The following is a 25,478-nucleotide window of genomic DNA, read 5'->3' on the forward strand; positions in this document are numbered from 1 at the left end:
TTTTTTTTTTTTTTTTTCTTTGAGACAGGGTCTCACTATGTAGTTCATGCCAACCTTGAACTCACTGTATTGCCCAGGCTGGTCTTGGACTTGTGGCAGTTGTCCTGCTTCAGTCTCCTGAGTACTGGGATTATAGGTGTGTGCCACCACACCCTGTGTAGCATCACTTTTTAGCAAAAGGAAGTATGGAAGGAGGAGTGTATGTCAGAAGTCATTTATTCATGTTAAGCTTAATTTTGAATCCAAGAGAAAGATACTTTTCCAAGTGAACAAGAAGGCATCAATGGAATTTATGGATTTATTCAGCAAATAAGCTTTTGAACAATAACTGAATCAGTTACAAATTTGTCTTCATGGAGCTTATGTGCTGCTTGGGGAAAAAGTAAGCAAGTTAACTAATTTTATATAGAATACTGGAAAATGGTCAGTGCTTTGGTGTAAAATAAAGCAGAGTGGGCATAGGGAGTTTGTGATCATACATGTAGTCATTCAGTAGAGTGGTTGGGCAGGTCTGTGAAAAAGGTGATATTTAAACAAAGTCTCAAAGAGGGGCTGGCCCAGCTTGATGAGTTCTTCAGAAGAGTGTTTCAGGCAGAGAGAGCATCACTGCAAAGAGCAGAGTGTATATGGCACCACAAGGAACAGCCAGGAGGCCAGTGGAGGAAGAGGACAGTATTTGAACTCAGAGTCGGGAGGGGTCAGATTGTGAAAGCACTTAGGCTCTTGTAAGGATTGGCTCTTGCCTAAGGTGAGAGCTACTGGATGCTTTTGCTTAGTAACAGGACATGGCTTGCCTTCTGAAAGGACATTCTTACTGCCTGTTGAGAACAGACTGTTGCGGGGGGTGGGGGTAGAAATAAGGACACAAGTAGGGTAAAGTAACAATTAATGTCTAGATGGCAGCCATTGTATTTGGGTTTGTTAGTTGGAATACGTGGTTCATGTTGTTTACTGCCCCCAAATATGCTGGCATTATTGTTGGTGTTGATAGATGAATAAAATACAGAGCTTGCCTCCAGAAAGCTGGAACAGCCAGTGGTGGCAAACCTATAGCACTTGTGCTGCAGTGCGCTGTTTGTATCATGGAAAGCTCTGAAAGCTTCACCATCACTGCTCTAGGGTCTAAGCACTAGAGAAATAGATGGTTTTAAAATTAGAGCTCACAGCTGACTCTGACTGCTAGTAGAGCAGTGCGTCGTAAGCTGCTGGAAACCCTGTTTCCATCTCAGTGTAGTGGATGCTGGTGACCACTGGGGTTGATGATGCTTGAAGTGAGCCTGGAAAGGGGAACAAGAACCGACAGGAGAGGGAATGCAAAGCCCTTGAGGCAGAGAAACCTGTGAGAACACCGTGCATTCAGGAAACTTCAGGTGATTACGGTAAAGGACTGCAAAGGGACTTGTTGGGTATCATACCACGTGCTCTCTGGACGGTGTTTCCTAGGCCTGTTAGGACTCTTGGTAGGCACGTGCGATGTTGCTATCCAGTCATCGGTCTCAGCTCTGCCTCTTGGCCTTGCTGCCTCTGTAACAGCCAGTATTTCTTTGTGGATAAGTAGGAGGAGCTTTTGTGTGGTTCTGTCCCTAGCGGGGTCAGAAAGAATTCTGTTAAGCCTAGTAACTGATTTTGCTTTAAAAATAAAAGCTTTTTTCATTTATAATCTCCATACCATAAAATTTATCTAGGTATACAATTCCGTTATTTTTAGTACCTTTGCAGAGTTGTGAAACCATCATTACAATTTAATTTTAAAACATTTCTCCACCTCCCCATCCCATTTGTTGTCAGTCCCCATTCCTGCTGCCAGCCTAGGTAATCATTTGTCTCTTTTCTATTTTCATGGATTTGCCTTTTCTGGACAGTTACTGTAAATGGAATTGTACGGTATGTGGTTGTTTGTGTCTGATTTCTTTCACTTGCCATCATGTTTTCAAGCTTCATCTGTGCGGTAGAGTGTTAGTTTGTTCCTCTTGTTCAGTGGGATTTCATTGTGTGGATTTCATTATACCATATTTTGTTTATTCATTTGCCATTTTTTGCACATTCAGATTATTTCTACCTGTTTTGTTACTATAAATGACACTGCTATTATGAATTATGACTGATTCACAAACAAAGCTTTGTGTGGATATGTTTTCATTTCTGTTTGGCAGATACCTGGAGCCTTGAATGGTCGTTTCTGTCTCCAAGAGGCACTGGAGTAAAGCATCCGACATTGCTGAGAATCCTTCTGTTTTGAAAGCTATTTTTGAAGTTGTCATTCTGTAGAACTCCTGTAGAACTTTTCATTTTAAAAAACAAACTATAGTATTTTAATTCTGAGACTCACTCCCCTCAAAGTTTTCTTATCACCAAGTTTTCCTTATTGTTCATAAAACTGATGATGACTTAGGTTTGATGAAATATGGAAGATATTATTAGGATAAAGATTACAATATCACCTTCAGAATATTCTGGCTGGGAATGTTGGATCTGAATCTGACCAGATCCCTACAGAACTGACTTCCATTTGCAAGAAATGCAAGGTCAGGTTTAATGATGCTGAAGGAAGCAGCCAGTCTACAACATGGCTCTTTCTATAATATAGCCATCCACATTTCTGCAGCATGAAGAGGCCATGAAACTCCGGAGGGAAGAGGAGGGGTTTGCTCTAGATTTGAGGCCTTTCGTGTAACCTCAAGCTGTCATCTGTCATAATCTTTTGTCCTATTGATGTTTTCTGCATCATGATTCTAACAAACGTTTGCAAAACACAAGTCCTTTTTGCAAGCGAATAGGGAGATTTGATTTTGAACTGTCTACCCCATATTCCCCTGCTGGAGGTTTCTGACTTGCTCTTGTTCCCTGGACCTCTCTGTGCTGATGCTGATCTAGTATGTGGCTATCTCTTGGAGAAACTTTTTTGCCATCATTTTGGTAGTTGCTTTCATGTCTGTTTTAGGCTGCCCACTTTACATCTAGGATTGAATTTTTTTCTTAATTATTGACAGCTCTTTCAGTAACTAAAACAGAGCCTGAGGAAATTCCTTACAGTGTATCTAATGGCTTGCTTATTCTGCCCCTACATGAACAATACTTGGTCAGGTACATAACATTCTAGGAAAAATTCAAATTCTAACTTAAATGAATGCACAAACATCACCCCCTTTAAACATATGCATCACATTGTTATATTAAGTGCAAAGTATAGTTATATTTTACAACATTTCAAGAATGAGCTTTTATTTTACACATGAAAGTAGTGGAGTGGGGCTGGGAATTTAGCTCAGTGGTGCCATGCCTGCCTCACAAGCTCAAGGTCTTGAGTTCAATCCCTAGTACTGAGAAAGGAAAAAAAAAAAAAAGATGCAGTAGTAAAGTGCTGTGTAGGGGCCCAGATTTTTGCCAGAACGTTACCCTTGTATGCGCTGAGAACAGGCAGTGGAGTCCTTCACTACGCCAGGAGTCTACTCACTTTCCATGGTGTCTCCAGGGAAATTGCAGGGCTGAAGCTGTAACTAGTGAGTTAATTCAGAGATAGCTGGGTTCCTAAAATTAGTTACAGTACACTCTTGGAATGGTTTCTGCTGCACACTTTGTGCCAGAAGCACAACCAGTGGGCATATGGTTCTCTACAATAAGTAAACACATAACACGGATTTGACTTTGTGAATGTCATTACAGACTTACTGTTCTTGGTCTATAGACGAAGGGATTAATATTTGAGCTACATAAGAGCTAAGAGACCTTACCTAATTATTTGTTCATATTTCTGGGGTTCAATTTCCTTTTTGCAAAGTAGGAATGGTAAAAAAAAAGTAGTATGATATTTGCTTCAAAATGTTGGGAACATTAGATAGTGATGAGAATATGCGCTGCTAAAAGTTAATTGCCCTCACCTTTCCCCTTGCTGTCTTCGGGGAAGTAAATGGAGATGAGAAAAGTTGTACAGTTGCCCTCTGTACCTGTGGGTTTAATATCTGTGGTTTCATCCAACATTGGGTAGAAAATACTTTTAAAAAATTGCATTTATCCTGAACATGCATAGACTTACCTTATCACCATTCCTTAAGCAGTCCAGTATAACAGCTATTTGCATAGCATTTACATTGTATCATTAAAAGTAATCTCTTTAAAGTATACAAGAGCATGTGCATAGGGTACATACTCACACCTTGTCCTTTTTAGAACATCTTCAGTATCCTGAGGGTTTTAGCATCTGTAGGATCTGATGCAGATGCCCTACAGATGCTGAGGAAGAACTATATAAGAAACAACTGTGCTTTGAATAGTTTGTGGTCTCTTTATTTATTGGTTGTTTTGTTTTGTTTTTCCAGTACCAGAAATTGAACTCAGAACCTTGTGTGTGTGAGGCAGGCAAGCTGCCACTGACCTAAATCCATGGCTATGTATTCATTGTTATGCTAATATTGTACTATGTTACCTAGGCTGGCCTCGAACTCCAGGGCCCAAGAAAGCTTCCTGCTTGAGCCTCTGGAGCAGCTGTGACTAGAGCTGCTGGCATGTCACCAAGCCAGGCTTTGGGATCTCTTTGGAGAGATGCTTAGTCTGCCTGTGAAGGATCTAGTGAAAAGTACAGGACTCAGCTTGGTGTGCTCACTGAGGAGTCTGGAGGTCTTAGAAAGCTGGAGAGCATGTAGACCAAGAGGACTGCAGACTATGTGGAAGGCTGGGACTTAGACCTTGGAGGAGGCTGGCTGGCTGGGAGTTGCTGGAAGAGAGGAATGGGTGGTTCAGCTTGGAAGCATACTGGGGAGAATTTTCAAATCCCTTGTGGGAAGGTTGGTACCATTTATGAGATGCATCTGGAGGGAAAGGTTGCAGATTGTTGACACGGTTTGACCCAAAAATATGGTTTGGGCTTTTCAGTATTTAAACTTCTCTGAATGGATTGCCAGTGTTTAAATCTGGAGATCTGGCCATACTGGCCTTCATTCGTATATGATGCCAGCTGACTAGAGCTGTAGGTGGTGTCCAGGTTTCCTGGCCCTTACCCCCTCACATGGCTGGCCTTGTTTCTGTCTGCATGTGTGTTTGCAGCCAGCTGCCCAGCACTGTAGTGTGAGCCTCATGTGGCTGTTGAAAGTTAAATGAAAAGTTCTAAGTACATTTCAATTGCTCATTGTGGCTGGCAGCTACTGCATTGGAAGAAAACACACAGAACAGTTCTGTGATTGCTGAAATGCTGTATTTAAGCCTTGTCTCCTTGCCTTACTTGTCCTATTGCCGCCTACTGGTTTGATGGCGACATAATCTTATGTTCCTTTCTGATGGTTTAATTTTTGTGTACAGGCGGTAACATGTTCCATAGTTTAGGTGCATGATTATTGGGTTGAGTGTCCAGAGACTCCCTAGGTGATTGCTTAGGACAGGGAGGCCGAGTGATCCACACGCCCATATGTGTGTGCACCCAGTCACTGGCATGACCCTCACCCCTTATTTGTGTTGTGGTTTTATTCTTACTGGAATTGAAAATGAATACCATATAGATTGTTAATTAATTGATCCCTCCTTAGTTAATAAGGTTGCAATTTAGTGTCATAAAATAACTAAAAAATGTATAGTAATTAACAGCCCATAGCCCTGATTTTAAATGCATTGTGTGGAATGCATTATGTGAAACATAGTGCTAATGGAAGATAAGGGTATTTTCTTTTCGATTTAGCAGAAATCGTTCTCAGCATTTGTCCTAGGACAGAGATGGCAAACCTTTTAGAGCTTTCAGTGCTACAAACAGCCCACTGCGGCATATGTGTTATAGTTTTGCCACCAGTGCCCTAGGGAGGGAACAGCACATGTGTGGAAGTATGTATACACCCACTATATTATGTGAAATAATGAAAAATTCTAAGCATAAGGGTCTGTCCATAGGGATTTGAAGTATTGGTTGAATAATTCTGACTAAAAAATCAATAGGATACTATATAGCCACTGAAATTGGGGATGTGGTTCTGTGTTTGTTGACTTGGGAAGATTTCCATAGCATGATGAGTGAAAAAGTGCTTGTGTGTGTCAATCTAGATGTCTTGTAGAATAGTTGCCAAAATATTAACAGGGTCATCATTGGATGGTGGAGTTTTGGCAGTTTTACTTTTTTCTTAGATTTTATGCCTACTTTGTTTCCTCCTTGCTTCACTGATTTATTTAAGTCATTCTTGAGGGGCGTGGTGGTGCACACCTGTAAACCCAGCACTCAGGAGGCTGAGGCAGGAGAGTCACCAAGAGTTCGAGGACAGCCTGGGTTACATAGTGAGTTCAAGACCAGTTTAAACTGCATGGCAAGACCCTATCTGAAATAAAACAAAACAGGTCATTCTTTATTTTATTAAAGTATTTCTTTAATAAAGAGGGGAATAGGCACTTACTGAGTGCCTACAAAATGCCAGGCATTTCTGTTAAAACTTTCCTCACCCTCACATGTACTCTTTAAGGTAAATGTATGAGATGAGTTGGAGCTTTCAAACCCCGGAGAGTGAGCAGCTGGCCACTAGGTGGCGGAGTTGGGCGTCTGCCCGGGGCTTCCCTCACCTTGTGCTTTTCCTGGACGGGAAAGTTTAGGGCTGAGGTTACTTTAGAGGTAATCTGATGTTAGCCAAGAAGTATTATGTCTTGCTCAAGGTCTTAACCTGACTGGAGAGAGATGAAAAAAATAAAGAACATAGGGTTTATGTGTATTGTGATTGTACCATACTGAAAATGATTTTAACATTGCCAAGAGGTTCAGGTTTGTTTGCAGTTTGGTCTCCATCTTAACTTTGTGTCCCTCAGTAATTCCCTTGATGCTTTGGTCTATTTTCCTCATCTACAAAATATGGATAATGATATCTACGTCTCACAGTAATGGTGAGATTACTCAGATTATCCAAAGTGCCTTAAAAACATTAAGGTATGAGTGTAAAAATATTTGTATCCCAACCAATCTGGCATTCTGAAAGGTTAAGAAATGGTCTGTTCTTTCTACTTAGCTTTGTCTCTTATGGACAGTTTTTGGACAAAAAGATTTAGTACTTCTTTAGTCAGCAAGTAGTCCTTATGCTCTGGAAGGAGAACCATGGTGGCCTTGCTAGTGTTTTGGGAAGGCAAGGATGGTTCAAAGCCATTTGTCACAAACTTACAGGAACACACCCACTTTCATGCATAAACTGTATTTATTTAGGTACTGGGGATTGAGTCCAAGGCCCCCGAACCCTGCCCTGAACTACATCTCTATCTCATTTTTATTTTTTATTTTGAGATAGGTCACTGAGTTTCCCAGGCTGAGCTAAAACCGACCCTCCTGCCTTGGCCTTGTATAGTTTGGGGATCCCAGGCATGCACCACCACGTCTGACTTCTTTGCACATTCCTACAGCAGTTTTGATGTGCCAGAGTTCTTCATCTTCATTCAGTCCACTTCATCACTCTCTCCTTTAAAGTTTAAATTTACCATGTCCTGATATATCCTCTTTTTGTGGGATCGTGAAGCTGTGTTCCTGAATTATTTTCTAAAGGCTTTATTGTTTTATTTTCCACACATATCTATTATCAAGAATTCATTTAATACTTAAAAACTATACAGTGTATATAGGATATGCACAAAACACAAAGGTGCAGTGTAATGTGTTACCATAAAGCACACCGCTGTTTAATTGCTGTTTGGAACAAGAAAGGACATCACTTAGAACACTGCTGCACTCCCCAGGGTCACTGCTTTGCTGATCTATGGTAATCATGCTCTTGCTTTTCTTTTTAGTTTCATTATATGTACCTTAAGTTTATCATTTCTGTTTGCTTGGTTCTGAACTTCATACAAATGTGTATATAGTGACCTTTTCATTCATGAAATTTGTATCATTGAGTGTAGCTTTTGTGTATTTACTTTTGGCTTTATTACATCTCTTAGTGTGTGTACTACAACTTGCACATTCTGCACTGAATAGACACATGTATTTCTAGTTTTGGGCTCCTGTGAGAAGTGCTGCTCTGAGCATTCTTGTGCAGTCACAGTTGGACCTGTGCATGTATTTCTGTTGGGTACAATTCTAGTAGCAGAGCTTCTGCATATGTGTATCTTCAGATTTGTTAGATAAAACCAAGACATTTTCTAAAGTGTTGGTTACACCAGTTTACATTCCTGCCAGCATGTGGGAGAGTTTCCCTGTACCACAGTCTTGTTAGCATTTGAATGTGTAATGATGTCTGATTGCAGTTTTACTTTATTTGCTTATGACTAATGGACATTGTGTGTTTTTTCATAGATTTTATGACCATCGGTATCTTTTGTGGAATGTCTGTTCATATATTTTGTACTGTTTTTCTACTGCTTGCCTACCAATGGATTAGTAGGTCTTTATAGATTCTACAATCAAGCTTGTTGTTACTTTTGTTCTTTTATAACTATCCTCTTCCAGTGTGGTTTGCTTTTCTTACAGAAGTTTTGATGTGTCAGGATTCATTTCATTTAGTCCACTTTATCACTCTCTGCCTTTAAAGTTTGTATGTTGATCATATTGTGACATTTTCTCTTTTTCTGGGATCATGAGCTGTTTTCCTGTATGACTTTGTAAAAACTTTATTGTTTTGCTTTCCAGGAATCCGTTTACATGTGCGTATGCTGTGAGAAGGGAGTCATGTAGATACTTGATTGACCTAGGAGCATTTACTTTAAAAGCAGCACTCCAGCTGTGGTTCTGTGGTGCCATCTTTATCAAGAAAGTGCCCTCATATTCGTGAAGCTGTTTCTTTTTTTCTGTGTATTGGTACGGTCTCCACTATATCTACTGAATATCAATGTGAATGGACAGCAAACTGTCATAATTACTGTTGTTTTATAATCTTTAAAATGTTTTTTATTAGTATGTGTTTGCAACACATAATGATTACATTTATCATGGGGAGTTGATACATGTACATAATGTGTCATAATTCTTTTTTGTTTAATCCCCTCCTTGCTTCTTTCAACTCTTGGTCCTCTTTCCATTTGCAAAAGTTGTATTTTCAACATATCTCCTTTAATTCTTTATTTTTCCCATCCTCCCTCCATCTCTTGTTCCCCTATCCCTTTGAAAAAGATCTCTCTACTTCAACTATCTTCTATTTTGCTGTGTGTGTGTGTTTATATTTTAGTTTCTTGTGTGAGAGAACACATGTGATAATTAAGCTTATGTGTGTGACTTCTCTTAACATTATGGTCTCAAGTTACATATATTTACCTTTGAATGCCTCAAGTGTATCTTTATGACAGAATAGTAATTGGGTATAAATAATGCATTTATCTGTTGATAGACGTACAGGTTCCTTCCAAGATTTAGCTGTTATAAATTGTGCTGCTATAAATATGGTATTGCACATATAACTGTAATATGATGTCTTTAATTCTTTCCAGAAGATACCAAGAAGGGGAATAGCTGGGAGCTGGGTCAAATGGAATTTTTATTTTTAGTTTTTTGAGGAATCAATACATCTTGATATTGAGTGGGGACAAGTTTTATCAGTTTGTTTTACCAGAAAGAATTTCTTGATATTTTCATTTTCATACACATTTCGGAATCAGTGTTTGAAGTTCATTAAAAAATGTGTGTGTGTGTGTGTGTGTGTGTGTGTGTGTGTGTGTGTGATATACACACATATGTACACAGAAAGTTTTGGAATTTTGAGTAGAATTTTATCTTTAATTTTTTATTGTTTCATAGTTTTTAAAGATAAGAGACTTATTTGGGCTAGATTTATTCCTAAGTGTCTACTATTTTTATACAGTTAAAAATAGAAACTTGGGCCCTATGAAGCATGTCTGTAATCCCAGCTACTTGGAAGCTGAGGCAGGAGGATCACGAGTTTGAGTCCCTCTGGATGACGTAGTAAGATCTCATCTTAGAAGAAGTGGAAGCAGAAGTGGGAGATGAAAGATGGGGTAGGGGCAGGAGGAGGGGCAACAGTTAATCTTTGGCTTGGTGCTGGAATAGAAATGTAGCTGATTTTTTTGTGTATTGATTTTGTATTAATCTTGCCCTTATAGTATATCTTTAATTGTTTAGATAATTTATTTTTTCTTTCTGTAAAGCATTAGCTAGCTGAAGACAACCATATAGTTGATATATTTGTCATGTTCCTCATGTCAGTGAGAAAGCTCTTAGCATTCCATTATTAGGTATGATAGTTGATGTAGGTTAAATATCCTTGATAAAGTTAAGTAGAGTCTTTTTCTTATCTGCTAAGAAAATCTTATTATGAATGCAATGGATATTCAGCATATTAGATGATTTTGTGTCTATTGAGATGATTAATATAATAAAGGGGAATAATTAAGTTGTAGTGGCACTTTACCTGGAATGATTTATTAACGTTAAGCCAACCTTTATTCCTAGAATAAGCTCAGCTTGGTTCTGATGTGTTATCCATTTCACATACAGCTAGTGTACTTGGTACTTTGTTTAGGGTTTTCTTTTTCATCTGTGTATAAGCAAAATTGATCATAATTGTCTTTTCTTACAATATTTTTGTCATGTCCGGACTTTGTAGAACAAATTGGGTTGTTTTCTTGTTTTCTGTTATTTGGCAGATTTTACATAACACTGGCATTATTTCTTAAGTGTTTTGAAAAATTCACCCATAAGGCCAGAAAAGCCTTTTAGAGAAGGTATCAATTTATGAAGTTAATTTCTTCAGTAGCTGTTAGACAATATATGATTCCTATTTTCTCTGGTTAGTTTTTTAAAATTTTTGATATTTTATTGTTATTAGCACATTTTTGCAGTACATAATGATTACATTCATCATGGAGAATTGGTACATGTACATAACACATCTCAATTCTTATTTTTTTCTTTCTCCGCCACCCCCCTTAAAATTTTTTTTGCCAGCATCAGATTCATTTCTTTATTTTATAAATCCTAATCAAGTTAGTTATCATAAGTACAGATTAAAAGCCAGACTAACAGTCTAAAAAAATATAAACACATAAGACAATTATACTAAATCAAGGTATACTTTTAGATATATTGTCTATGCTTAATTACAATAACATTTTTCTGTCTTTTCCTATTGTCTGTTATTTTGCACTTTATATATTAGGCTTCCTCATATAAGAGAAATCAAGCCTGTGTGTCTGATTATTTCGCTTAACTTTATGGTCTCAAGATGAATCATTTTCCCACAAACAACTTGAATTTATCTTTTTTAATGTCAGAGCAGTACTCCATTGTGTATGAATACCAAATTTTCTTTTTCCATTCATCTGTTAAGCAGACATGTAGTCTACTTCTAAGATTTAGTTATTAAGCAATGTACTTCCTTGTCTGTGATGTGTTTACTCATTTGACTTGTCCATTTTTTGACTAGGTCTTTTATTTTGGGGCTTCTAAATTTTTTTTGAGTGTTTAATATATTGTAGCTATTAGTCCTTTATCTAAGGAATAGCAGGCAACTGTTTTTTTCCCATTCTGTAGGCTGTACCTCTCCGCCGTGGTTGTTTCTTTTGCTTTGCAAAAGTTTCTAATTTGATATGATCATATATTTTTGTTGTTGTTGTTGTTGTTGTTGTTGGTCCTGGGGATTGAACTCTGAACCTTGTGCTTGCTAGGCAGGTGGCGGAACCACTAGGGCAAATCCCAGGCCCTCTATTTGTTGATTCTTGATACTATTTCTGAGCTGCTGGAGTTCTGTTCAGAAAGCCCTTGCCTACTATGCCTATGACTACAAGAAAGGTAAACTGTAAATTTCTAAGAATGTATCTCTTTCATCTAAATTTTTGCACATCTTAGCCGAAAGGCTGAAAAAAACTATCATCTCCCAAAGTTTTAAATTCATTCATGTAAAGGTGTTTCTATCTTTATATTTATATCAAAAACTTCTGTAATGCCCTCTTTTCCATTCTGACGTTGGTTTTTACATAATTCCCTGTCTGGATCAGCCTCATCCTGTGTTCTTTAAATGTAAAGCACAATTTTCTTTATACTTAAGCAAATGTTGGCATCGATTTGCTTTATATTTCTCTTTATTCTGTTTTCCCTCTCTTTGCGTTTTCTTTTTTTTACAATGTTAAAATAGATTCTTATCTCATTTATTTACAGCTTTTTCTTACCTGCATTTGAAGCATGTAAATCTCTGTCAAAAGATTGCTATAGGTGGAAATAGTTTTGACATACGTGTTTTATTATCCTTCAGTTATTCTAAGGTTAAAGAAGTGTCAAACACAAACTTTCCCTACTGCATGATCTTGTTTAGGTTTGGGCTCATCTATCTTTCCAGAAAGCAGGTACACCAGCTCATCTTCAAATTGGCTTGAGGAGGGAAGCGCAATTCTAGGAAAAAGCTCCTCCAGCTACCAATCACCAAAGGGGATTCTAGAGGGAGTCTCCAGAACCCAGCTGTGGAGAGGCTGAGTGGATTTGCTCTCCAGGGCTCAGTGTATACCTGCCCTGCGGCTGGACTCCTTCATGGGTTCTGTGCAGTGGCTTCACTTTTACTGAGAGTAGAAACCAGCTCTGATTGTGTGCATGCATTGTCGGCCTCCACTGAGATGTAGAAAACATCCCGCAGCATTTGTGTAATGTTCCTGCTCTATCCTGGTCCTTAGGGGACTGCATTGCCAGCATGGAGGCCAGTGATGTCCGCCCCACTATCTTGGGATAGCCTTTACACTGAGCTACATCCCCAGCCCCTTTTTATTTTTTAATCATGAAGCAAGGTCTTGCTAAGTTGCCCAGGCCGGACTTGAACATGTAACTCTCCTGTCTCCGCCTTCCAGAGTGCCTGGCTAAAAAAATGTTTTTTGGTTATTATTTTTTGGGGTACTAGAGTTTAAAGCCAGGCCTTGGACACAAAAAGTAATACCCTACCCCCACCCCTTGTACCAGTATTTGTTGTGTTTACAGTCTAGCAAGGGAGAAAAAAATAGGATAATTATAGTATCATTTGAAAAATACTTGAAATAGAAAAAAATAGAGAACTCAGATCATGCAGTTAATTCTGTAAAGTGAGAAGAACCAAGGGGAACTCTGGGCTAAAGAAGGACATGCAGAGGACAGTTTGGGGAAGGGCCTTAAAGTGAAGTTGAGTAGTTTGGTGAGTCACCAAACCTCCTGAGCAGAGAGATTGCTGGATGCAAGGACAAAAATCAACAAATGTCCATGTGCCAAAGGAGGGTCACCAAGAGGGAAGAGTCTCCCACACTTTAATCAAAATCAACATGGTAGCAAGGCCACGACTCATCCTGACAGCTGACACTGACAGGAGTTGAGAGGCTCTATGCATGGTTCCAATGTAATGCCGGAGGAGACTTAAATGACCTTGACAGACAGCAAGAGGTTAATTTGATTGACACTCGTCTCTCTTTGACTTGGTCTTAAACACCCAGTGGAAAAGTATAACTAAGACATTAAGTCAAGACCATAACAATAAAACTAGATATAAAAAGGGGCTCCAATTGCTGACTCCTTCTGGCAGTTTCCAGCTGTACTGGTAGCTGTGGTAAAAGGGTTAAAAAAAAAAGTTATTCTAAGGTTTCAGTGGAGGTAAAGTAACAATTAGCATTTTACTTTGGCTTAAGATGGTGTTATACATGTTGTGAGCAAAGGATAAGCACTACAGTTGAATTCAAAAGAAAAGGATAGTGTTTAACCCAATAGATAAAAATATAGTATTGTTGCAATTTTATTTCTCCTTTCAACAATCATTAATTATATTATACAGCCGGTGTTTATTAGATTTTCCCCTTATAATTAGTCTGTTATACCTTTTTACATCTTTAAGTTTAATGTGTGACTAGTTCTTTTAAAATATTAATACCTATTAATTTTTATATTAGGCTTCACTGTGTAGTATTTTAATCATGTCCAGCGTTTTGTTAACTTTCTTTACACCTCCCTCTCCCTTCCTCTTATTCTCTTCCCCTTGTCTAATAATGGTCTCCCTTCTACTTTTGTGTTGTCTTTTTAGATTGCACACATTAGGGAGAACATCCGATACTTTCTGAGGCTGGTTTATTTTGCCTCACACGGTGATCTCATTCCATCTGTTTCATTGCAAATAATGTAATTTCATCCAGCTGAGTAATACTCCATTTTGTTTATATACACCACATTTGTTTTCATCCTTTCATCTGTTCGTGGGCACCTAGACTGGTGCAGGTGGCGGAACCACTGAGCTAAATCCCCAGCCCCTCTATTTCTTTTTTGTTTGTTTGTTTGTTTTTTGAGACAGGGTCTCACTATGTAGTTGAGACTGACCTGGAACTCACTGTGTAGCCCAGGCTGGTCTCAAACTCACCATGATCCTCCTGCCTCAGCCTCCCGAGTGATGGGATTACAGGAGTGTGCCACCATGCCCAGCTATCTGTTTCTTTTTTGAGACAGGATCTCATTATATAATCCAGACTGATTTAGAAATCACTGTGTAGCCCAAGCTGGCCTCAAACTCATCACAATCCTCTTGCTTCAGCCTCTCGAGTGCTGAGATTGCAGATGTGCGACACGTTGCCCAGCTCTGGTTCCACATCTCAGCTGTTGTGGGTATGCAGGTTCCCTGTACAGGAATATACTGACTTTAATTCCTTCAGTTATATTTCAAGGAGTAGTATATTGTACCTAGATCACATGGTGCTTCTATTTTTAGTTATTTTGAGGCACCTCCCAGTTGATTTCCATGGTGGACTGTACTAATTTACATTTGAATCCACCATCAGTGTAGAAGGATTTTTGTTATTCCTAAAACTTGACTGGGATGCATTTCTCTTAAGGCTAAAAATATTGAACATTTTTTCATATATGTGTGTGTGTGTGTGTGTGTGTGTGTGTGCCTATATATGTGTGCATATATATATGTGCATATATATGTGTGCATATATATAGGCACACACATTATATATATACACACATATACACACACATATACACACATATACACATATACACACACACATATATGTATGTATTGGCCATTTGTACTTCTTTCTAGCTGTGTCTGTTCAATTTTTATCTACTTATTGATTGGGCTATTTAAGTTTTTGGTATTAAGTTTTTTCATTCTTTATATATTGTAGATACTAATCCTCTGTTGGAAAAGTAGTTCACAAAGATTTTTTTTTCCCATTCTGTAGACTGTTTCTTTATTATGCTAGTTGAGGGAAGTAAGTTCCCTTTTTTGTGCAGAAATTTTATTTTGATGTAGTTACATTTGTTGCCTGTTCCTGTTGTGTTGAATGTTCTTCTCATGTTTTCTTCTAGCAGTTTCAGACTTTTGGGTCTTATACCTAGGTCTTTGATCTACTTTGAATAGATTTTTGTACAAGGTGAGAGATAGGTACTTTCTTTCAGTCTTCTGCATAAGGATATCCAATTTCTCCAGCAGCATTTGTTAAAGAGGCTTTCTCCAATATTATGCAATTTGGCCTCTTTGTCAAGAATCAGATGGTTGTAGTTGCACTGGCTTGTTTCTGTTTCCTCTGTTCTCTTTCATTGATCTGTGTGTTTGTTTTTGTGCTGCTAACATGGTGCTTTGTTACTGTGGCTTTGTAATATAATTTGAAATTGGGTATTGTTGTCCCTTCCAGACTTGCTTGTTTTGGTTAGGAGTGCTTTGGCTATTCTGGGTCTTTGTGTTTCCATATGAATTTTTGGATTATTTTTCTATTTTTGTGAATAATGTTATTGGAATTTTGATGGGAATTGCATTCAATCTATAGATTGCTTCTGGTAATAGGGCTATTTAAAATACATTAATTCTGATCCACGAACTGGGAAGTCTTTCCCATCTTCTGGTATCTTCACTTTCTTTCCTTTCTTTCTGTATCGGGGATTGAACTCGGGTCCTTGCACTTTCAAGGCAGGCAGCAGAACCACTGAGCTAAATCCCTGGCCCTTCAATTTCTTTCTTTCTGAGTTCTGTAATTTTCATTGTAGAATTCTTTTACCTCCTTGGTTAGGTTGAGCCCTAAGTACTCACTCCACTCCTCTCCTCTCTCCTCCCCCTCTATATAATGGAATTGTTTTCCTGATTTTTTTTCAGCACATTCATTATTGATGCATACAAAGGTATTGCTTTTTAAATGTTGGTGTTGATTTTGTATCCTGCAGTTGTGGCTAATGTTTCCAGCTTTTGTTTGTAAGAAAATGATTTCACTTTGTTTCTAGAAAGGTTTTGCTCCTCTTGGGATTCTAAGTTGGTGATTGTTACTGTTTTCCTTGGTTTACCTCATGCCTCTCTTTGCCTTTTTGTGGTAATCTTCATCTTCAGCCTCAAACACAGAGGCATCTCTGCTCTGCCTCACCCTTTCACTATGATGTTCTTGTCTTGGAGCCAGCTTACCATGAATTGAATCCCCTTAAAATGAATTTACCCTAGAAAACGGCTGTGACTTGCAAAGGTCAGTCCTGGAAAGATGTCTTAGAGTATATAATCCACATAATTTGAAGCAAGTTGATAATTCAGAGTTAGTTGAAACAAAATTTTTTTCAAATGAAAAGAGGCATCTAAGTGTGATGGTACATGCCTGAAATCCTACTTACTTTGGAGACTAATGGAGGAGGATCACAAGTTTGAGGCCAGCCCAAGCACGTTAGTGAGACTCTCTCTCAAAATAAAAAATAATAAAGGCTGGGAATGTAACTGATTGGTAAAAGTGCCCCTGGGTTCAATGCCAAGTGCTTCAAAACAAAATAAAACACAAGAGACATTTAATATATCTAGGTAAGGACTTCTTTTCCTTTAGTCTGTTGTTTCTTTGGGCTTTTTAAAAATTTGTGCTTGATGTTTTTCTTTTTAGGAACATTTTTCAGGCACCTCTTTAGGCATTTCTTTCTTTGTAAAATATACAATTCAGTGACATTAATATATTCACCATGTTACTATCATTACTGCCAACAATCTTCTGAATATTTCATCTTTTAAAAGTGAAGCTCTGTACCCACTAAACACTAACTACCCATTCTTGCCTGCTCCAACTCCTGCCATCTGCCATTCTAGTCTGTCAGTGTATTACACCAGGTACTTCATAGATGTGGAAATGTGTTTTTCTGTGACTAGCTTGTCTCAGCACATCTTCATGCCTCCTCCACGGTGTAGTATATGCAGTATTCTTAACTCATCCATGAGGCATGTACTCGAAGGCCCCCAGTGGACACCTGAAATTGGTTAGTAGTGAACTCTATAGATAGGGGTTTTTCCCCACACATGCATACCAGTGGTAAAATTAAGCCATGATACCATGTGCAGTGGGCACAGTAAGAGATTAGTACCCATAACAGAACAAGTATAACATTACTGTAGTGGAAGTTATATGAGTGTGGCCTCTTTGTTAAAATATCTTATTGTACTGTAGAGCCAAGCAGCCTCAGTGTATGATTTTTTTCTTTCATTAAGTTGAGAACTTTTACCTTTTCATGTAAAGGACAGCATTAAGTATTACAGCCTCTCTTTGGTGTATCCTGTTTTAAGTAAACAAGGGCTATTTGAACATGAGTACTTTGAGACCAGACAGACAGTCTGATAGCTGAGATTGCTTTTAAGTGGCCAAAGGCTGGTAGTGTGGACAGTGTGGATACCGATGGGGTAGTTCCTGTCCTAGGTGGGACTAAGCGGGATAGTGCGAGATTTTATCATGCTATTCAGGACAGTGTGAAGTTTAATGAAACTGTTGAATTGTATATTTCTGGAATTTTCAACACAGTATTTATGAACAGTAGTTGTCTGTGGATAATTGAAACCACAGATGGTGAGACTGCTGATAAAGGATGACCACTGTATCAGAATTTCCTTCCTTTTTGAGGTTGGTTATATTGCATTGTGTGGATAAGACCATGTTTTGCATATCCATCCATCTGTGGATAGACACTTGGGCTCTTTTCTGCCTTTTAGCTATTACCGGTAATGACGCTGTGAACATAGGTGTATAGATATCTCTGAGACTTTGTTTTCACTTCTTCTGGATGTAGACCCAGAAGCCCTGATGGCATTGCTGGGTCATACGGTAACACTTTTTTTGGGGAACCATCGTACTGTTTTTCATAGTGACTGTACCATTTACACTCCTACCTCTTCCAACATACACTTTGTTTTTGTTTGTAATAGCCATTCTAACAGGTGCCAGTTATTGCTTTTTAAACTATTACCTCTAATTTCTTCTTTTTGAATTCCATTAAAGCTTATGTTCTTTCCTTTCTATCCTCTTTCTGTTATAAGAGCTTTGCATTTTCTATCCTTTTGCCTCTGAGCTTTGTTCTGGATCTTCTGATCAAACTTGGTTTTCTCTTTAACTTTCTCATCTATATCCATTGTGCTTTAAACAAAGCCCATCCATTAAGTATTAATTTTATCTATTACTTTTTTTAATAAAATTGATGTCGCTTTTGAAAAGCTGTCATTTGTCTCCTCCAAATTTTAGTTGTATGTGTTATCTTTTTAGACATGGTAAGAATTGTTATCCAGAGTTCAAATGAATCTTTTTTTTTGGCACTGGGGATCAAACTCGGGATTTTGCACTTGGGAGGCAGGCGGCTTACCTGACTGCTGAGCTAACTCCTCAGTTTGCAAATGAAGGGGCTACCTCTTTATTTCTGTTAGTTTTCACCCATGTTGCCCTGTGTGTTTGGTTAGCTTTCGTTGGGTTTTGGGTGTTATCTTTGAAAAATTGTTAACAGAAATAAATTGAGGACTAGACTGTGATGTTCTTTCCACTCGGAAGTGATTTGTGTTTTTATCTGGGGCTTTAGAGCACACATAATAGGAATTAGAACTTTTATGGGCCACCTGAATGCTAAGATAAAGCCTTTTGGGTTTCTAACCTAAGTTATAGGTTACCTAACCACCAATCTTGGAGGATTTGGGGACTAATTTTTTGTCCTCCTAGATGATTCAAAGTTATCAAAAGTAATTCTCAGCCAATGGTTAGGCATGTGGATTGCCAGTTGGAGGTCAGCCTGGTGCCTGTACTTTATTATTTTTTTAATTTAAAATCTTTATCAGTACATGTTTATAGTACATATGATTACATTCATTGTGGGGAGTTGGTACACGTGTACAATGCTTTTTAATTCTTTCTACTTCCCTTTCTGTGTTAGAACTGTAGTCCTCTTATGTTTCTTCACCTGGTGGTGGTTCTCTGATACTTGTATTCCATACTTGGCATATTTGTTTTCAGCAGGAGGGCTGGACCTGATTACTTAGCTATATCATCTCCTTTACAAAAGCACTTTTAAATTTTTTATTATAAAGAAAACGTGTTGGGGCTGAGAGTGTATCTCCAGGTAGAGTGGGTTGCTGAGCCTGTGAGAAGGCAGGGGTATGGGGAAAAAAATAAGAACCAAGATATATCATGTAAAGGTACAAGATTCCAACGATGAATGTAACTGTACTGTATACCTAAAATGTACCAATAAACTCAATGGAAAAAAAATAAAATAAGGGATTCATGGATCACCATCTGCCTTGTTCCCAGCATTGGCTATATATTTGGAAATTCTGAGTAAGTGCAAGAGAATGTTCCTTGCTTTCTAGGAGTCTAGCTGGGGAAACAAACATAAACACATTTGATGAGAGAAAAGATATTGGAGGAGGTGCTCACAGGTCATGCAGAGTTGTTAATGGCTTGGTGATAACTACAGGCAGTAAATGCTGAGTGGGAAGCTGATCCCCTCCCTTCCACTCCCCCATCTTCCCGGGCTGGCCTTGTGTCCTGTCTAGAAGCTCAGGGGTCCCTTGGCACCTCTGCGTTGCAGCCCTTCAGTGGCTCCCCTCCTTCTCTCTTGGGGACGTCCCTGCAACTCTCCTCCCGGCTAATTCGCCCTCTGCTTGCTCCTGGTAGGTGCTCTTTACCCACCTTGAGTGTGAGGCCAGCATTCTCCCTCTCTCCTCTCCCTCCCTTTCTTCCTCTTCCTCTTGCTTTTGAATCTCAGGCTTTCACGCTAAGCTACCTCCTCACTCTTTTTTCATTTTTTATTTCGAGACAAGGGCTCATTAAGTCCCTGAATTGCCCAGGCTGGGTTTGAACATACGATTCTACCACTGTGTTCTCTGTGAGCCCAGTCCTGTTCCATCAGGAATTTCTCATCGGCCCCTGTCACCCTGATGGCCAGCTGTGTGCTCCAGCCTTACCGCATGCAGAGCAGTATTTCAGGCACTTTGCATATTCACTTTTCAGTGTTCACAGCAGCCTATGAGGTAGCTGTTACTATTTCCCCTGTTTTACAAATGAGGATATTAAGGCACAGATTACAGCTAATTATTAGTGTGTTTTTTTTCTGGGCAAGAACTTTCTTCATGCTTTCCCTTTCTCATTAGGGAAATGGAACTAGGAGAAGAACCTCAGGTGTCAGGATACGCACTGGTGGCTGATGACTAGGTTTGTGGCCATGGGTGAACCAGACAATTCTGTGGTGAATCCGTTTGCTTCCTCCCAAAGTCCAGTTGTTTACTGTGCCCTGAAGTTACCTGGCACTGCCTTCTGTCCTCTTTCCAGCATCTTTGGTTTCTCTGGCTATTTCTCTGTGGTTTTGCTGCATCTGCCAGTCTTCCTGGGGACTGTTATTCTGGAAAGGGGGAAGGTCTGTGTTACCCTAGATTTAGCAGCCAGATTAATTGACCCAGACTTTCATACCTGAAAACACAGTAGTCCTCTTACATCTCAGTCTTGAATGATTTTTGAACGGTGTGGGGGGAACCAAAGTTGGCCTTGTTAGTATTTTCGTATGACTCAGGCTGCCTCCCACCAGTGGTGCAACTGTACACATGCTTATGATTTCATCAGGAGAGCATCAATCCAATTAAGTGATGGGCTGGTCTTTTTAAAAAGTGAAGTATATTTCAGAATTGTTTTGGATTTACAGAAACGTTGTCGGGCCCCCGGTCCCAAGCACCCCCAAGTACCTCACCCATTTGATGTCAGGACCTTGTGCTGGCAAGACGAGCGGTGGAACCACTTAGCTAAACCCCCAGCCCAAACTTTGATATTATTAACGAAAGGCCATGCTATTCAAATGCCCTTAGCTTTTACCCAAGGAAGAAGTACCATTTTTCTGTTGCCAGAATCCCGTCCAGGACGACACATCGCACTTACCGTGCCTGTCTTGGTGCTCTTTGTTGCGATAGTTTAGTATAACTAGCTCGGGTGTACTGCTTTTATGGAGGACTACCACACTAAAGCGCCTTTTCCCTCACAGTCTTCCTTAGCAGTTAATACCTTGGTTTGTATGGTGCTAGTTGGGCCGCCCATTTTAAAAGTAGCAGATATCAAGGGAGATCGGCTTTTTCTCAGGTTTAAGAAGTTGCACACACCTGTAGCGTAGTTTCTATGTTGTAGTCAGGGGACGTTGAGTGGGTTTGGGCGCCCCCTGTGGACAAACCAGAAGTAAAGTTATACATGAGACGTTTTTGTTTTGTTTTGTTTTTTTTTTTAATTTACAAGACGGGAAAAAGGTATTTCTTTTTTCCAAAAATTGCACCAAGGTAAAGCAGAGCTTTAATTGATGCGAACGTGTTGTGTAGGCGTTAGCAGTACTGTCCTCACTAAGCGTTCATTGGACAGTAGCGCAACCCCAAGAAAAGGATGGTTATCAATTCTTGTACGTACACTGTGACCAGGAAGCGCCAATACTGGGTTGGGTTGTGGTGACTAACTGAGGACTCCCGCCCTAGCCTGTCTCTTAGCTAGCGTAGCTCCAGTAACCACGACTGTGAACGTAAACCGCTACTTTTTAACCCCCTGGGGCTCGGAGAGACCGCGAAACAGCCTCTACGTTTTACCCATAAGACCACACGCCAGTTGGTGAAAATTTGCATACGGGCTCCTCAAGGGCGGAGCTGGTGGGGCGGGGCGGGGCGGGGCCACAGCAGCGCGCTCTAGAATTGTGCTCGGACTATGGTCTTGCTGTGGCTGCTTTTTATTTCATTTCTTGTCACATTATATTTTCTGTTAAAACTGTAAACGGCTCTTTTCGTGCAGGGCCATCCGCACCCTTGATAACAGTTTAGCCTTCCCAGTTGGCGCGAGCGCTCCTGCCAGCGCTGGGCCAGACATGCGCGGGCGTCATCGGACTGGGCTGGCGGCTGCGCTGCGGCCTGGGCCGGCCGCTAACTGGCTCCCGGTGTTTCCCGTTGCAGGTAGTTCTTTTGGGCATGGACATCCTGTCGGCTCTGGTGACCCGGCTACAGGATCGGTTCAAGGCGCAGATCGGCACAGGTGAGCTGTGAGCGGGAGCGGAGCTGGCCCCAGCCTTCCCCTCATTCTGCTCAGTTCCTCTGCTAGGCTGCGCCCATCGCTTCCACACAGCTGCCCAGCCTCCCTTGCACTCCCAGCCCTTCTTCCAGCCTCCTAGACGCTCCCAGCCTTCTCCTCCGTGGCCTCCCTACACTTTCTGGGCTCGTATCTCATTACTGCACCCTCAGCTGTTTTACCCGCCCCGCTTTATATATTTGCGCTGGTTTCTCCCAGCCTTTGTGTTGTAATGTGGAATGTTACTAATGTGTTCCATGTGAAATATTGCTTCCACTTTGATTTCTTATGCAAAATTAACCATCTTCCTTTAATGCCAACCAAATTATATTTGTCCTCAACCCTTCTTTTACTGAGAGGCAGTTTTCTTTGACAAATTCTGCAAAACTGAGGTGGTTAGGTTTTCCCCAAATTTTTGTTGGCATTCCTGTTCTCACCTTGGCTGTAAATGACATGACAAGTGTGGGGTGAAGGCTCGCTTTTCTTTTGAAAAGACAATATTGCCAGCAAAATAGGAAAGCAGAGATTTCATAGATTCAACCCCTGATATTCTCAACCCCTAATACTTCTTGATGGCAGTATAAATGCCAAGCAGTTCTGTTTGTGGGAGCATTTCTTTATAGAATTTCCTGCTTTTTAAAAGGGTTAGGGACCCAACTGTAGGCTTTGCATGTGCTCTGTGAACACTTGACTGCTTTGTTACCCCCCCAGTTGGAATTTATCCATTTCTGCTCTGGTGAGAGAGCTCTTTTAGAAATGATGGTGAACCAGCTATATCTTGTCTGGAACAACGTACCTATATAGCTAGAAATTTAAAAATAACTATTTTAGAAATTTGTTATTTTAATAGTGTTTCATTTTCCTCCCGAATTAGTTGAATTATTCAAGGATGTTCTTGTAATAGAGCTTTATAGATTCTTAAAAGAAGCCAAGTCAGCTGACCTCTGTTGTACAGCTACCCTCTGAGAGCCTGTGGCTGAGGGGCAGCCTGTACTCATTCACTGTGTGAAGGTGCCGTAGAGAGCAGGGCTCCATCTGGGGTGTGTAAAATAAAAAAAGCACACGGTGCCAGTGAAACATACATTGAACAATATGTGTCCACCTCTTTTCCCCAAACAGGTCTGCTGGGCCCTCCTCCCCTCTCTTACTCAGATTTCCTTTTGTGTTGTCTCTTACCTGCCTTACATACATACATGTATGTCACTAGCTTACAGATACGTTGATAGCTGGCTGGTGGACAGTGGAGTAGAGGAGATTGCTTGTCCACGCAAAGGATTTTTGCAGATTCTTACAATAACTATTATAATTTTCAGCAAGGAGAGTAGGGCTTTTTGTAAAGATGGGTGGATATAGACTGAAATGTATCAGGCCAGGGATTTTTATCTTCTCAGTTTCTTGAAATATTAGTATTTGGTGACCACAGGTCCCCGAAATCACTTTCATTTGATCAGTTTTCATTTTGGTTTTCAGTGCTGCCAAGCCTAATAGACAGACTGGGAGATTCTAAAGACCCTGTGAGAGAACAAGACCAAACTCTGCTGCTAAAGATCATGGATCAAGCTGCTAATCCCCAGGTATGTCTAGAGAAGCATTTGAGGGCCAGTGGGTGCCTTCTTGCACAAACAGTGTGTGGGTACATAAACTTAATTTTTTCCAAGTTGATGTATTAGAGGTGGCCATTTTCATATTTAATCTGTTTCCCCATATGAGTGTCAAGTAAATAAATCAGTAGAAAAACTTTAATCTCTTAGACTCTTTAACTCATTTATATGACTGGCTCTCCATTTCTTGAGAAAATGCTGCTACACATCTGGGGAGCCAGGAGGCAGCTGGAGTTCTGGTCTCTGTCTCCTTGTGAGCTGGGCTGCTGGAATAGACAGATGAAGCCCTGTCTCCCAGCGTCCTGCTGTCCATTCCAGGGGTGGGGTGGATTTCATCAGCAAGAGCCTTCCCAGGAGAGAGAAAACTCAAATTGCTATAAAAGGTGACCAAGTGTTTCACTTGTGCATGAGTGATGTCTTAGTTACTTTTTTTGTTGCTGAGACAAAATACCTAACACATACAAGTTAAAAGGAGAAAAGGGTTATGTCAGTTCACAGTTTGAAGAGGTTTCAGTCCACATCTGGCTGGCTGCAAGACAGGGCCGGATGGCAGAGGAGCGTTGTAGAGGAGAAACAGTCCATGGCAAGGCAAGCAGAAGCAGGAAGGCAGAAAGCAGCAACCTTCCCCTTCCCTTTTATCCTGTCCTGGCTACAAGCCTTTTGGGTGGTACTCTGCATACCCAGGGTGGGCCTTCTATTATCTACACCCAGAACTATGCTAAACCAATTTAATTATCACACACCTTAATCCCAGTATCATACCCCCTTAGCTTCAGCCACCTCTGAATAGTCCACCTATGATCGTATGAGGCTCTGGGGGCATCTAGATATAAGCTATAACTGGTGAGGAGAACAGTGTGGGTGGGTATGTGACCTTTGGCAAGCCATATGTTCTCTTTTTGGACTTTTCTCACCTGTAGTACGGGACCAGCAAAACTTCTTTCTAGATTTGTTGAGGGAATTATATGCATTTATGTAAATTTGTGTGTTTTGAACATTTTAACTTGATATATTCTATCAAATAATATGTCACCATTCTGGTTTTTTTTTTTTTTTTTTTTTTTTTTTTTTTTTTTTATTTTTTTTTTTTTTTTTTTTTTTTTGTACTGGGGATCGAACTTGGGTCCTTGTGCTTGCCAGGCAGGAGTGAAACCACTGAGCTAAATCCCCGGCCCTGAGTCACCATTCTGAATGCTCTTAGAGGATCCAGTGTAGAGGGCAGGACCAGTTTGGCACCTGCTACAAGGTTCCTGTTTTGTTGACCCTACTAAGCAGTCTTCTTTTCTTTCACCTATTTTTCATCACCTACAGTATGTATGGGACAGAATGCTTGGAGGCTTTAAACACAAGAATTTTCGCACGAGAGAAGGCATCTGTCTCTGCCTCATTGCAACACTCAATGCGTAAGTCTGGGGTGACCTTAACTTTTTACTTAGCTGAAGCTTTTTTAAAAAAACTTTTATTTTGAAGTTATAGATTCAGGGGAAGTTGCATAGAAATGTACTAGGAGATATTCTTCCCCTCTCTCCAACCCTTCCCCACTGTTAAATGTTTTGCATACCCATTATACAGTATCAACGCCAGGAAAGTGGTTTTGGTACAGTCTGCAGAACTTACACAGATAGTCCAGGTGACAGGTGTCACTGTGGTACTCCTCGCCTGCTCCTCCCTAGCCATATCCTAACTCCTGTCAACAGC

General features: G+C 40.0%; 1 protein-coding gene and 1 non-coding gene across 48 annotated transcripts in view; one reads left to right on the forward strand and one right to left on the reverse strand.

Moving 5' to 3' along the window:
- The window catches only part of Clasp1 (cytoplasmic linker associated protein 1), a 242,023-nt gene that overhangs the window by 73,558 nt on the left and 142,987 nt on the right, over positions 1–25,478 (forward strand). For all 47 annotated transcript variants that reach the window (XM_033757159.1, XM_033757162.1, XM_033757160.1 and 44 more), the window contains exons 3-5: positions 22,068–22,146; positions 23,650–23,753; positions 25,092–25,183. In XM_033757159.1, coding sequence (XP_033613050.1) covers positions 22,068–22,146; positions 23,650–23,753; positions 25,092–25,183 — 275 coding nt within the window. The remainder of the gene's footprint in view (positions 1–22,067; positions 22,147–23,649; positions 23,754–25,091; positions 25,184–25,478) is intronic.
- On the reverse strand, positions 21,393–21,518 carry LOC117283724. The gene has a single exon (XR_004514754.1). It is a non-coding gene; the product is annotated as a U4atac minor spliceosomal RNA (small nuclear RNA).

The sequence above is a fragment of the Fukomys damarensis genome, unplaced genomic scaffold (genome assembly GCF_012274545.1).
Source record: "Fukomys damarensis isolate Sample0158 unplaced genomic scaffold, DMR_v1.0_HiC HiC_scaffold_29, whole genome shotgun sequence".
Taxonomy (NCBI): domain Eukaryota; kingdom Metazoa; phylum Chordata; class Mammalia; order Rodentia; family Bathyergidae; genus Fukomys; species Fukomys damarensis.